We start from the raw sequence: 15,259 nt of genomic DNA, 5'->3' as shown, positions 1-15,259 counted from the left end.
TGTATACACAGGCACGCTGTTGACAAAACACTATCGACAGAGGCGCTGCTCCTGATTGGAAACACGTATAACACTGCTGGCTGAACAGCTGAGTTTTGTCGACAAACCTCTTTACACAACGCTTTAGCCATGTAGACACTCAGCAGGTTTTGTCAACAAAAGGGCTGTTCTGTCTACAGAAGCTGCCTGTGTAGATGCGGCCAGAGTATTTCTCTAGCATGGCTTTTACTAAAGATAGAAAACTTCCAGCCACTTGCCCTGTCTTCAAAATGCAAAGAACACAGGAGTTTACTCTCATAGAACTTTGTCCAAATTTCCTGCTTTTGCAAAAGGGTGGAAATAATTGGACAAGCCCATACATAATGGAAATATTCCTCAAGCACAGTGATGTGTATGTGATAGGCTGAACCGCTCTAGTCCAGCACTCTCTCATCCAGCAACATCTGTAATTCTTCATGATTTTAGTTAGCTGGCTGACCGCGTATCATGGTGTGGCCAAGTTTCCCGCAGTCTCATAAAGTTTGTTTACAACCATCAGTCCTGGCTCTCAGTGTTCTGTGCTGTTATTTAGCTGCACTTTACTCCTAAATGTCTTCGAAGGGCCCAGGAAGCAGGAGAAGTGTTGGTAATGTGCTAGACAACATTGACCTCCCATGGTCCAGCAAATTCTTTTGTCCAGCACTGATCAGGTCCCAAGGGTGCTGGACTAGAGAGGTTCATCCTGTACATGGAAAAATCAACATTCCCCCAAATTTCATCTGAACTCATCAGTAAAGGGAAGAAATGAGCTGTGCAATCATTTGAATTCAGTTTCTCTAAGACAGCACAGGGAGGCTACATCTAGATTACAATGACCTGTCAACAGAAATCTTTTTGGAAGGTAACTTCCACGAAACTTCTGTTGATAGATCGCGGCAAAATTGCCAAGTGGATCGCAAGAGCGATCTGCTCTGTTGACAGAGAGCGGCCAGACTGCCAAGCCACTCTCTCAACAAAATGGCCAACCTAAAGCACTGCAGACAGCGCTTCCCGGTGTCCCAGAAGCCCTGTCTGTTAACAGAGGGGCCCCCAGAACACCCAGTCCAGCTTTCTGCTGACAGATCTCTGTCGACAGAGGCATTATGCCTCTTGGGGAGTGGGATAAGACTGTCAACAATCCTGTGCTCTGTTGATTCGCTGTCGACGGACTGCCTTGGGAATCTGGAAGCTCCCCGAGTTTTGTCAACAAAACTTCTGTTTTGTCGACAAAACTGTCCAGTGTAGACACAGCCAAAGATCTGACACAAGCAAAGCTCTCCCATGCTTTCCCGAATTACTGAAAATGTCAGTCTTGTTCTGATACCAGCCTGGTACAGAGTCTATTTGCACTCTCTTAATATGTAGCAAAAATGTACCTACCTACCTTGCCAGGACAGAACTACTCATAAAAAGGTACTAGCAGGGAAGGTGGTTCTGAGATGTGGGAAAACTCTCCTAGACAGTGGCACTTGACACCAGCATCTAGCACGTAGGAGTATGAAACAAAGGAGGCACTCCCAGCACAGCTGGTTATTGCTCTGCTCACGGTATGGCTTAATTATATCCACTCTCTAGTGGTTCCAAGTGGCTATAACGTGCTATCACTGCCCTGTACATGCTCCTTTGTTGGATGCTCACCAGGTTGCTGTTTTAGGACCCATGTGCTTGGCCCGTGTGATTTTTAAAGCTCCCCTTTGACCTGAGTAGGCTCCAAGCACCTTTCTCTCTGGCCTGTGGACTCATTCGCTGGTACCCCTTCATGGAAGTTGCCATAGGACCCATGACCAGTTATGAACACCACAAGTCTCACACACCTTTTACAGAACACCTCACTTGTGAGCATTCTGGTTTAGCACCTACCCTTCAAAGACAAATTATAACGGAAGCAAAGACACACTCTTTGCCAAAGGATTTCTAAAACAACCACTCTTCACTTTCAGGAGAGGGTACAAGAGATATACAGATCCATTCAAAATATGTATGCCACTCTCTGCCTCAGTCTCCTCCACATTCTTGAATGTCCTCTGTTATGTGAGACAGAGTCCTCCCAGGATTCCAAGCCTCTGCTCTCGGACCAGTCCCCCCTCTGATCCCTGCAGCCACACAGAGCCACAGAGTTCAAAGTTAGAAGATCACGTAGTCTGACCTCCTGCATGGTACATGGTATCAGATCCCACCTAGCCACCTCCACACTAAGGCCAGCAATGCAGACGAGACCAAAATATTACAGGCCTCTGGAAACTGAACTATTATGTGCCACAGGCAAAGAGCACCAACAGCTGCAACCACAGCACAGGCAGGAAACTGATTTGGTGAGACATGCTCAGATTAATCTAGCAAATGACCTGCATTCCATGCTGCAGAGAAAGGAGAACTTCTCTTGCTTTTTATTCCCAAAAGGTCCCTGCTAAACTGACCTCAGAGAAATTTCCTTCCCAGCCCCCAAAATGGAAATGTGTTTTACCCTGACCATTTGAGCTAGAGTCACCACCAAGCATCTGACAAAGAATATTTGTACCAATTCAGAGCACTGGCTGCCCTGTCCAGTGTCCCATCTCCAGCCACAGCCATCAGACGCTTCAGAGAAAGGAGAAAAAAAAATAAAATAAGACTATTTCTGGAAGGGAAAAGTTTCCTACCTGAGCACTGGCAGGGAGGGGCTTGGCTTAAGGTGAAGACTCAGGACAAAAGACATTGGGCCACCAAGCCCTGCCCCCATTATTGCAGACAACCATGTCAAACAATCTCACTCATACACGTACTATCCTAAAACTAACTAGGTTGTTTGCCACCACTACCTGGCATAGAGAGTACACTTACAAAGTTTGTGGATGATACCAAGCTGGGAGGCTTTGCAGGTGCTTTGGAAAAAAGGATTAAAATTCAAGATGATCTGGACAAATTGAAGAAATTGTATGACATTAATAGGATGAAACTGAAGGAAGGGTGACATGGCCTCCCTCACTTTTTCACTGCTCCTGGAGGGCTCCTGCCTTCAGAGCTGGGCACCTGTTCAACCTTTTCTACCACCACTCTCCAGTTGCCCACATCTGAAGGCAGCAAGGGCGACAATGCTGTGATCCTCCTAAAATAACCTTATGATTTCCTTGCAGCTTCCTTTTAGGACAGGACCCCCAGCTTGAGAAACGTTTGTTTTCCTCATTAAATCTGTATTGTGTAAGGTAAAAGCACACAAAAGGTCAGATTTCCCAGGAGGACACCAGACTTCATGGTCTGTGATGTGTTTTGTATGTGTGTAAATTTGGTAGGGCCCTACACATGATGGAAAAGTCAGATAACATTCCTGGAAACATACATAAAAACTAGTCACAGCTTTTCAGGATTGCTCAATGGTCCTGATGTAGAACTTTACGATGGATGCCTTGGGCCTTAACACAGGTCCACAGCATGACTGGAGCAAAGCCTACTAAAAGTTTTAATGTATCTGACTCCTGCCCCCCTGAGTCAGATATGCCTGTTGCCTCATCTGTCTGAAGTAAACACACTCATCAATTCAGTGTCTAAATGCTGGGCTTTCACTCGACAGATCTGCTTAGGCCTCAACCCTAGTTTACGGTGGGGAACATTTTACGTCAAAGCATGGTCTTCAGAGAAGCACATGATGGACTATTAACAGACATCCTTGGTGCCTACACCTGTCACTTCTCTGTGGACTAAATCACTGGTTCCACCTTCAGCTTCTGCACTGTTCTTGAAGAGATGCCGAATTATTTGGTCTTCTAAGTCTCTGACTCTTACTAGTGCTAAATCTGTGGTGAAGCCAAAAGTGTTTATTGGTACCTCAGCCCAGAACTTCAGTTCACATACGAATGTCTGGTATCTTGATACCAAATCCTTCAAACCGTACCTCTGCTTAGTGTAGAATTGCCCTTAAATAACAGGAGAGAGGATTACAAGCAAGGTCTTTCTTGATCATGAAGGCAGAAGTGGATCTGACAAGTCAGAGCAGGTTCATTAATTACTTTATCCTCTCCAGTCCTGAGGAGACTGGAACATGGCTCTTGAGTTCCAGAGTCCTTCTGTCACAAGAAGCTGAGGTTCTGTGGGGAACGGGCAGGGTCAGGGCAGAGTGCTGCCCTTTACTCTATCCTCTGACTGACCGGCCCTGGAGACTTGATCTGCAGATGGCTTACTTGAACTGCACACTAGCTTAAGGTCTGAAACAAAGTTTATACCAGTGGAAGATCAGGTAAGGTGGATCCTGGCTTCACTCCATATCCCAACATATCTTGACCGCTTCCTCCTTCAAGTGCCTCAGGACATTACACTATCCCTGTGGGCTGTATCCTGCCCTTATTTTTCTCTGACTTCATAAGGCTGCTCCTGTTATTTTTTAAACATAAGAGTTTTGCATTCCTTTGATCCAACTATGAGGTGACATGCATGGACTCTTGAACCCATTTGGAGTCCCTCTGACTTTACTTGGGCTGCCCACAGGCACAGAACTCTGCCCACACAGGATCACTGTGAAATCCAAACGATTTTTTAGCTATCTGACTGCGCAATGGCACCTGGACAATTTTCCAGCAGCTGTATGTAAATGCCAAATAAATGAGAAATGAATTTTCTTCAAACCTTCCAGAAAAACCACTTCTAGGCTGTGAACAACCACAAGAAATTCCAATCCAAAAGTAATTGGGGAGAAGGAAGAACCTCAAGCCATTGTAACTGAGGGCTTAGATTGAAACTCCCCAACTCAGTCAGAACTGTCTTTTTCTGCTGAGATAACAGGCATTGTAGGTACCAACTCCACTTTATTTATCCTCACTCTGTTTCCAGAGAAGGAATCCTGGTGCCTTCTTCAGAGCAACAATGCTGTGTTCTGAAGTAACGCTTAAAGTGCAAGTTCACTTCAGAGAAATCCAGCTCAGGACATATAATTAAGGCTGTAATTTTGTCAGCTGCAGGATTCAAAGAGTTGTCTCTCCTTTTGTTATCTTACCAGTCACTTATTGAAGTCTTTCATGTATGCCCTTTGTCAGCGGGGGAAAACCTGGGAAACGTCTGCATTCTATCAATTTTGTGTGCCTCAGTTTGCCTACTTGTGTTGCTACTTACTTGGGACATGTCTCTACTACAGCAGCTACTGTGCTGTTTGCAAAACTGTGGTATAGACACTTCCTACAAAAAAAGGAGGGTTTTTTCCCATCTATGTAGTTAACCCATCTTTGAGAGGTGATGGCTACATTGATGGAAGAATGCTGTTGACCAAGCCATTTCTGCACTGGGTTTAGGTCAGTCTAACTATGGCAGTGAGGGTGCCAAGTTTTCACAGTCCTGTGCAATGAAGCTAAGGTGGTTCAATTTTTAAGCATAGCCCAGGCTTAGGTATGAAGGGGTATGTCTATACTGGGGGAAAAAAATCCCCATCTTGCAGTAGGAAGTCTCAAAGCCTGAGTCTGTAGAGCCCTGATCTGCAATTTGCAGCTCAGGCTGAAGAGTGGGCTCCAAATCCCATGGCCTGTTTTTAGTGCTGTAGCACAAGCTACACTGAGCCCATTAAAAGGCTCTGGCAAACACACCTACCTCTCTCTGAGACCTTTCAATTCCTCTGCACTCCTCCAGTCTCTTCAGCACAGTCTTGGTGTCAGAAAGGGCATCGGAGAAAACACTTTCATACTGAAGTAGGAAATCCAGTTTACAGGTTTTGCTCTCTGCTTCTGCATGTAACAAGAGAGATGAGTTACTCATTTATGGAAAGAATTCATGGAAAGATTAAGATAGTGGATGGTCATCAGTTTATAACTAGCACTTTGCACAGGGCTGCTATCACCTCTGATATAATGAGGAAAAACTGACCTACAAATCTTTTACAGATACTATCCAGGCTGTAGAGGAAAAAGGGGCTAACACTAGTTAGAAGCATTTACTTAAAACGCAAGGCAAATTTTATTTCCTCCCATGGCGGACAGTAGTTTTAAGGACAAAATACAGAGAGCAAACTTCTGTGATCGCTTAGTTCTATGAATTGCTTTAGCTACGTCCCTTCTTCTGAGCCCAAAATGGATTATTCTGTATGCCAGATGCAGAAATCCATGCATAAGCAAAACAGGCATTGCTCACAGCAGCTCAGGTGAAACAATACATCAGGGAGCAGACTTTGTAACCCCCAAGAAAGGGTCTGTTTGGGTTCCAAGGTTAAGAGGACATCTACTGAATTCTTAGAAAGGGAGCTTTTGTTCAGAGTTATGCATCAGTGTAGGCACACGCCCAGCCAGCACTTTACCCACACCTGGAACTCATTAACTAGCTGAGCTGCAAAATTACTGACAGACAGAGCTGTGACTGGAGTCTCAAGTGCTCACCTGGATCACCAATTTTTCCTTTCTTTTTCACAGGTTCAGCAACCTCCCCTTCCTCACTGCTGTCCTGTCTGGCAGGAGAATGGTGGTCAGTATGGGCATTTGAATCCTCATGGAGAGTTTTGGAACCAATTGGGGTTTCCTCCTCCAGAACCTCCTCATGGTCAAAAGTAGGATTCACAGTCATTTCTGGCACTGAGGTGGAGGTGACTGTCTCCACTTCAGGTTCTTCAGAACCAAGGGAAGCTGAAGACTTTCCAGGAAGCTGCGTGTCCGTAGGATTTTCAGCAGGAGGTTTTTCAGTCTGGGGTGGCTCCTGAGCAACAGTATTACGTCTGGGTGGATCTACTGTCTGCATGGCACTGTCCCTCACTACCCGATCCTGCGTGGAGCAGCTGATGAGGTCACTGAGGAGATTTTTGCAACTAACAGCCACATCAAACATCTGCAGACTATCTGCCACAGAGATAACCTTGGTAAAGTTGTGTTTGCCGAGCGGGAGCTTGCCGGTATACAGCATTTCTAGCAGAAGAGCAAACTCATCAGGAGCCACCACAGAAGCATCAATGGAGATTGTGTCTGTGCTATCCAGCAAGGACTTAAATAGCAGACTGGCCGCAGCCAGCACAAGCTTATGTGCTCTGAAGTGCATCGTCCCAATGAAGATGGTGCAGTCACAGAACTGCTGCTCTTTGCAGAGTGTGTAAAGCTGCTGTAGCAACTGCCTGCTATAGTTGGGAAGCTCCATTGCTCCAGTGGTCTACTGGCTTCTTCTTCCTTCAGATACCACACTGCTTTAATGAGAGCCAGCTACGGATAAAACAAAACGCCCTGTTAAACCTCGCTCAGCCAATAGCAAAGTAGAAGGAAAGAGTTGGTTCTGTTTCAATTTTTCATTAATTTTCTAAGGATCAATTCAGTAATCATGACAGGAATGGCCAGCATAATTAAGGCATATTTAAGAATGAGGTGAATGAACAAATGTGACAGAGTGGATCAGGTCCTGGGGCCACCTGCTGGACGCCTTGCAGTCCTGACACACACTGCCCCAGAGAGACAGTAGAGAAGTCCTCCAAGCAGGCTAGTGTGGCTGTGGAGGACACAGCCAATCAGGAGCAAGGAAGGCCTACAAAAGGAGCTGGGGAACAGAGCAGCAATCAGTTCCTCAATGTGCATAGACTGTCTGGCTGAGAGAATGGCAGCATGGGGGATAGCTCCAAGTGGTGACAGCACCATCATCCACCCTTGCCGCTCCCACTGGCTGTGATTCCCAGGAAATGGGAGCAAAGGACAGTGCCTGCAGGGAACATTTCCCTGCCTTGTGCAGAGCCGCTCACTCCCCACCCTGCTAGGCAGAGCTTGTGGGCTAAGTTTGGCCCACAGCATCCTTGGATGGGGCCTGCAAGGCTTGGGGTTCCCTGCCCCTTGACTGCAGAGGGCAAGCCCCAAGTCTCATGGGCTGGATCAAGGCAAGCCTCATGGGCTGGAGGCTCCCCCTGCCTCCCCCCCGCCCGGCTACAGAACCTCATTAGATTTCTTTTCACCCAATCTTTCACCTTGTGTGGGTAACTCAGGACCCCACCCTTCTGCATATGAACCTCTCCCCCCATGTTTAATGTCACCCGCAAAGTTGCTGATGTGCCAGCCCATCACCCAGATCATTAATATAGATCCTGAACAAAACTGACCTGAGGGCCAACACCTGGGAAACTCTGCTTGATCCCAGTTGAATTGAGGGATTAATCACGGCCACTGAGCCCAAAGATCTAGTCAGTTTTTTCTATCTACCTTATAGTCCATTCATTCAATCCATAGTTCTACAATTTGCTGGCAAGAATCCTGTGAGAGAGACTATCAAAAGTTCTGCTAAAGTTAAGATAGATCACATCCACTGTTTTCCCCACATCCTCAGAGCCAATTACCTCATGAGAGAAGGCAATCAGGCTAATGAGGCATGAGTTACCCTCCCACAACACCGTAAATGTAACCCAGCTCAAACCAGTGGAATTACGCTGGCATACATGAGAACAGGTGGTGGCCCACTTTCCTTGCCAGATGCAATGTATCAGCAGCATTAGCCCACCTCTTGCTTGCTGTGAGCTGAAGGATCTCTAGTAGCTGATATGAGATTTGATCATGATTGGTGTGGTATAGAAGAGGGGATAGTAGCTCTGAAAAGAGCATAGGGAACATCTGTGTCCTGGAAGAGGAAGTTCTCTACCTATCCCCATCCTCAAAGCTTTGTACAAAGAGCTAGTCTTCTCCATCTGTTTGCTTAAATGCCAGTGCCAAGGCTGAACCCAGAATCTGCTTCCCACCATGCTTTTAGTAAGTAGTAGAGAAAACAAGGTTGCAGGGTCAAGACATTACCAAGGAAATCCAAGACTATCCTCAGAAGCTTCTGCCCCTTCTCTAAGACAGACAACCTTGAAGCAGAGGGTCATGCAGTATGGCTGCCGATGCTTTTGAGGCACTAAGTCGCATTCCCTGTGATGCTGCACCTCCGTATTTTTACGGAAATGTGTTTCAATATGCATAACTTGAATATGCATTATGCAAATCAGGGCACGTGACTGTCATTTAAGAGCTTGTTATCTGCTGAATGTACATATTCTATTTGTGTGCAATTATCTCTCATATATATGAAGTTAGAAATAAACAGGTTTATACTTCATATTAATCTAGATCATTTAGATTAATCTGGCCCATGAAAACCATCAGTAGTACTTAAGGAACTGACTGGCACAGCATTCAAGACAATGCTCAGTAAATTGTCTTGTTTCTCCTGTAAGCTTAAACTACAAAGATCATGTCATACAGTGTTGGAATCCATCTTGAATTTTGTATTTTTCCCCACTGGAGAAATTCTAATTAAGGAACGAGAAGCAAACAACTATGGCCTTCACATGGCTTCACAAACTTCTCTCCACCACAAGAGGACATGTGAAAGGACCTAGAAAGAAAAGAACTCTAATGGGGGAGAAGCTGTTAGACCCAGGTCAGGAAAAAGATCAGCTCTGGCCTGCAAACAACTTTACCTGAAATAAGAATTGGGTTGAGATGTTGATTTGTAACAATTTATCTTAGGCTGTGGCTACACTAGCACCCCCCTTTCGAAAGGGGATGCTAATGAGCCACTTCGGCAGATGTTAATGAGGCACTGCCATGCATATGCAGCGCCTTGTTAGCATAATGGCGGCAGCATGTGTTTCAAAAGTGCTGTTTTCGAAACGCACGCCGCTGGAATAGACAGGGACCTTTCAAAAGGACCCCCCAGATTTCAAAAGCCCCTTCTTCCCATTTGGTTTTGGGAAGAAGGGGCTTTCGAAATCCAGGCGTTCCCTTCGAAAGGCCTCCGTCTACACCGGCAGCGTGCGTTTCGAAAGCGGCACCTTCGAAACATGCGCGGCTGCCATTATGCTGAAAAGGCACTGCATATGCATGGCAGTGCCTCATTAACATCTGCCGAAGTGGCTCATTAGCATCCCCCTTTCGAAAGAGGGGGGTGCTAGTGTAGCTACGGCCTTAGTGTATTAGTCTTAGCTTGTTTATTTTGTTCTACATTATCTTTAGTAGTTTACTTTGATCTGGCCGTCACCACTTGCAACTACTGGGATCTTACTTTTTATACTTGATAAATCATTTCTGTTTATAATCAAACCCAGTGTAAATAATTGCTATCTGGGTGGAGGAGGTGGGGCACCAGCTGTGCATTTCTTTCATTAATAAAAGGAGCAAATGTTATGAGCATTCTTTGTGTAAAACTTTTATATAGAGTAAGACTGTTTTATTTGGGGTTTAGGTTCCCTTGGGGCTGTACACTTGGGTGCTGTCAAATCCCTGTGACTGAGCCTCTGAGAGCTAAGCTAGCCTCAGTATCTGATGGAGCAGGTCTTTGCCCATGAAAGCTTATGCTCCACAATATCTGTTTGTCTATAAGGTGCCACAGGACTTCTTGTTTTTTCAGCATCCATGTTACTCTGCTGGGGGGATATTACTGCAGAGAGATGAGTGTTTCTGATGCAGTAGGACAGGGTTGTGTGCACCCCAGAGGGCAGGTAGGCAGGCTCAGAGGTATGATCAGTCCGCCAGATGACAGTCTCAATTGGAGCCCTGTGACACAACCCATCATGGCACCTTTTGCAACTATCTACCTGCAGGGTCCTAAAGAGCCACTGTGATCCTAAAGAGAATGGGGATTTTCTTTACACTAAAGGTGACTGCTAAACCAGCCTCAGGACTGTTGTCCAGGATGCAAAAAACTCCCTTTGCAGACTGCGTGTCTTTCATTCATAAAATTGAAATTCAGGAGGGATCATTAGATCATCTAGTCTGACATCCTTCATACCACAGGCCACTACATTTCACTCAGCTACCCCTTGTTTGGACAACGAATGTCTTCCAGAAAGCCATCTAGTCTTTAAGAACATCAGGAGATGGAGAATCTACCTCTTCCCTTGATACTTTATTCCAAAGGTTAATTACGCTAATTGTTACAATATGCATCTTGTATCTAATGTGCTTGGCTTCAGCTGCCAGACATTTTATGGATGACTTCTGGGAAAGCCGGCTTACTGCCTGGGCGGTCCAGGGAGTATCTTTCAGGTCATTATGATTACTTGTTATTTATCTGCTAAGCACTGACAGCATATTCTCCATGTGCCCACTTGAAAGGAAAAGGCAATTTGTTGCTTTTTCAGCCCAAATTTCTGAGGTGCATTCTGCACTAAGCTCAAGGACTTGAGAGCTTAGAGATTTCAAACCCTCTGTGCAGAACAACTTAGCTGTTAAGTTGTTGTATCCTCTGGGGCACCAGAGGCATCTGAATGCTGTTCTATTTCTGATCAGAAAACTGCCTCTGTTCATTGTCAATGATACTCCACTGTAGTATAAACGACAGAAGAGGCTGCATAATGGAGTCTCCTGGAGAGAAGATCAAGAGACCTGCTGAGATGAATTAGCCCCCAGTGAGCCTTTCCTCGTGGACCAAGAGAGGAAGAACCATATGAAGAAAACCAGGTCCCTCCATGCCTTCTCATGCAGGGAGCTTCCTGAATTGGAGGGAAACTGAGGTCCATTTTCATAGATTCCAAGGCCAGAAGGGACAAATAAATTCATGCAATCCAGGGGCAGCCAAAATACTGCCCACAGATCAGATCCAGCCCAGCAAACCACTACATCTGGCCCACAGACCAGCTGGAGCCTCAGCCAGGCTCCCTGCCTGCCCCACCCCCCACATGCTGCTCAGAGCAGCTGCCGGTGATGGCCATGTGTTTCTCTGAATGCTGTGAATCCAGGGAGAGAGCCTGCACGCACTGTCCCCTCCTGCAGCTCCCACTGGCCAGAAATGGAAATGGGCCAATGGGAACTGCCTGTTTGCAGGATAGGCAACATGAAAAGTACCGTTCCCCTGGGCTCACAGCATTCAGAGAAGCACATGACCCCTATATTTGGATCCTGCTTGGCTGAGCCTGTCTGCCCACAGGGTATTTCTGAGGTAGGAAAAGCCCCTGCACTACGTTAGGGTCAGGGACAGACTTACTCCTGAGTCCCTGTCCCATTAGGTGCGTGCATGGCGCGGGGGGACCTGCAGGGTGATCTCCCACCTCCATGCGGCCAACGGCCTGTGCTATGCTGGAGCTTTCACATTTGTCAATAAAATATGAAATCCGCAGAATTTTGTAGATTTTGTAAAACACTGTGCAGAGAATTTTCAATTTTTGGGCACCGAACTGCCATGAAGATATCTCATGTCCTTGGCACTACATAAATAAGAAATAAGAGTCTTTCCAACAACTATGACACAAATAAAAAAAACCCCCACAACCCTCTTTAAACACGGTGTTTAAAGATTATTAGAAGCAAAGTGACTACATTTTAAACATATAACATGAGAGAAGATATACTTGGGGATTTCAAGTGTCTATCAATGCACCCTTGGGCAAAAAAAAACAAAAACCAAACACCGCTGCGTTACAAGAAATTAATCAATAATTACTTTTTTTAAACAATCTGCAGATCCACAGTCCTGGGCTCCTGCCCACAGAACTTCGATAACAAACGTTATTGCAAGCCTGGACGACACAGACATTAGTGATAAAAACACTGCACGTGATAATATTGCTAAATAAAGGGATGAACAAGTACTGTTGTTGAATGCTCTGTGAGAACGTCGAGGGAAAGCATTTTCTAATCAAGCTTTGCAGAAACTACAAAGCATGTCAAGTACAGTAAACCCCTGACTTATGCATACATTGCATTCCGGGCAACCATGTGTAAGTCAAATTATGTGCAGGTGGTGGAGCTGGGAAATTGACCAGTGCTACTGCGCTGGTCAGTTTCCCGGCTCCTGGGACTGGCAGGGAGCTGCTAACCAGTGAGCAGCCTGGCTCTCAGTCCTGCCTCTCCTGGGAGCCAGGAAACACACCAGCTCACCAGTGCTGGTCTGTTTCCTGGCTCGTGCAAGCAGAGGGGAGCCAGGAGCCACCTGGTTCTCAGCTCCCAGCCACTACGATTTGGACTCATGTTAATCCAAGTACCATACATGTTGAAATAGTGTAAATAGGGGTTTTACCGTATATAAAATGAAGTTCTGATTAGTAAAGAGAATAATCCAGCCTGTCAGCCATAAATAAAAGTCACTTCTGACACCTGATCAGTTAAAAACCTGCATCATGAAACACCTTGTCACTGTTGACACTAGCTGAGGCCCCTTGTACGCACTTTACTTAGAGAAGCTAAACCCTGAACTGGTCATTGGGGACAAGCTTCCTTCTCTCTCCTAAAATGTCCCTTCTAAGTGAGAGGTGAGCTTGCCTTATCAATGCCCACGATGCAGCTACTCATATCATGGTATTAAAGGTTCTCATCTAAACCAATAAACACAAGTGAACAGAGGGAAATTCTTTCACTGTGCTGTCCCTTGTGCATTGCAGCAGTCTGTGAAAAAGTGAGCAACCCTCCATATCAAGGTCTCTGTAAATGTGAGAGTTAAGGACAGAGTGACAGTCTTAACTCAGAATTTAAATACTTTTCCTGTGTGTGTTACCAGTTTCCCATCTTCTTGTTATCAAGATAACGACCTTAGAAAAGGGTTATTGGAAAGCCGGAACACCGTGTACATGAATCAATTTTCTCTCCTCTCCCAGCGAAAGTGAAAGTCTTTTGAAGAGTTCAAAGAAGCTGAGGGGTCATTACCTTCTTCTTGGGTGATCCAAGTGCCAGAGCAGGCAGTGCTCCCAGAGGATAATGTAAAACTCAGTATGATGAGCCAGAGCATACCAATTTGTTTTTCAATCTATTTTATTTCAGTTCAAAGCATCAGTGCAGACAGATAGAGGAAAACAAGCAACACTTTGACTATATTTAGTCTCCCCCAATTTCTAAAGGTGGCAGAATACAGTCAAAGCATTGCTTGTTTTCCTACACTATCTGTCTGTACTGATGCTATGAATGCAAATAAAATAGATTGAAAAACAAATTGGTATGTCCCAGATTTTCACAGCGAGTTTTCCATTACCCTCTGAAGCAAGGGTTGCCACCTATCCTACTTGGAACAATATCTCTCTAGACAAAGTACAGAATCAAAATCATGAAAGTCTTGTTGAAACTTAAAGAACGTCCAAGTTTGCTTTGAAACTCTGTTCCTAACATGAGTCATTGTGCCCAAGAATGCTGAGAGAGAGAGAGACTGACATTATACAGGTTTTCAGTGACATCTGCAGCACACGCAGAATGCCAGGTGCTGGTTTAAATTTCTATTCATCATGCAAGTGTACATAAGACACACTAATTACATGTTGTTATTCTCTGTGGCGTTTACACGGTTTTGACCAGCTCCTTTGTGCGACTCTGGTTTCAGTAAAACATAGGACAACATACTCTTCCAGTATGACTTTATCAGACAAGGCAATAATGAATGCTGATTCTCCTTGAAAGTCTTTTAAAGGCAAACCTTAGGGAGGGAACTGTAAGAACAGTCAGCTCAAAATGGTGCCTATTTTCCTCAAGTTTATTTGTAAAGTCCATAGAATTATCCTGTTCCAAAATACATCCCTCAGTAGTAGTCTTTAAAAGCAACTCCAGCTGCTCTGCTCTCATAAGCAACTTCACAAGCAGTACATGCAGCTAATAGAGAGAAGAGAGGAACAGACAGATCGGTATGTCAGACTCCCTTATTCTGAAGAGAAGCATGTTGGCTTCACAGGCATGTAAAGAAGCTAAAGCTGGTTTTCTTCTCAGTGTTAGCAATGGAGACATCTCCTAAGGATTCAAACCCTAAAATCTGTCTCTTTACATACTGATATGATACAGCCACCATAACAGTCAACGTATCCTCACAACTCCCATCTGTAATTGGAAAATACTACAGGTTGAACCTCTCTTGTCCAACACCCTCTGGTCTGGCAACATCCTTTGCCAGGCACGATTTCAGTTAGCCAGACAGCCACTTATCGTTGGTGTGGCCAAGTTTCCTGCAGTTCCACAACGTTTGTTTCCAGCCACCAGTCCTAGTTCTCAGCATTATGTGCTTTTATTTAGCTGTAATTTACCCATAAATGTCTTCTAAGAGCTCAGTAAGCAGTGGAAATGTTGGCAATGCTGCTAGCCAATACTGACCTCCCACTGTCCAGCAAATTCTCTCATTCGACACCAGTTCGGTCCAAAAAGTGCCAGACTAGAGTTTCAACCCATACTATTTCCATTTTACAAATAGGGAACTCAGGTACAGACCAATTAAGAGCCAAACTTTTAAAAATACTTAGTATTCAGCAGCTCCCCGTGAAAACAATCCCCAAACCGGCTCTTTCTGAAAATCTGGCCACTTGTTTTGGCTACTCAAATGGGAGCTTTTGGATGCTGAACTTTGTTTCTCAAAATCTGCCCCATGTAGCATCCCCAAAGACAAAATGAAGCCC

General features: G+C 45.2%; 1 protein-coding gene across 4 annotated transcripts in view; it reads right to left on the bottom strand.

Moving 5' to 3' along the window:
• The window catches only part of ZBTB40 (zinc finger and BTB domain containing 40), a 55,202-nt gene that overhangs the window by 38,370 nt on the left and 1,573 nt on the right, over nucleotides 1–15,259 (bottom strand). For all 4 annotated transcript variants that reach the window (XM_074975771.1, XM_074975772.1, XM_074975774.1 and 1 more), the window contains exons 2-3: nucleotides 6,345–7,151; nucleotides 5,566–5,699 (exon numbers count right to left, since the gene is read on the bottom strand). In XM_074975771.1, coding sequence (XP_074831872.1) covers nucleotides 5,566–5,699; nucleotides 6,345–7,089 — 879 coding nt within the window. In that variant the 5' untranslated portion in view covers nucleotides 7,090–7,151. The remainder of the gene's footprint in view (nucleotides 1–5,565; nucleotides 5,700–6,344; nucleotides 7,152–15,259) is intronic.

This window comes from Carettochelys insculpta, chromosome 23, assembly GCF_033958435.1.
Source record: "Carettochelys insculpta isolate YL-2023 chromosome 23, ASM3395843v1, whole genome shotgun sequence".
Lineage (NCBI taxonomy): Eukaryota > Metazoa > Chordata > Testudines > Carettochelyidae > Carettochelys > Carettochelys insculpta.
The sequence above is the reverse complement of the archived record's forward strand: the minus strand, read 5'-3'. Positions and strand labels throughout refer to the sequence as shown.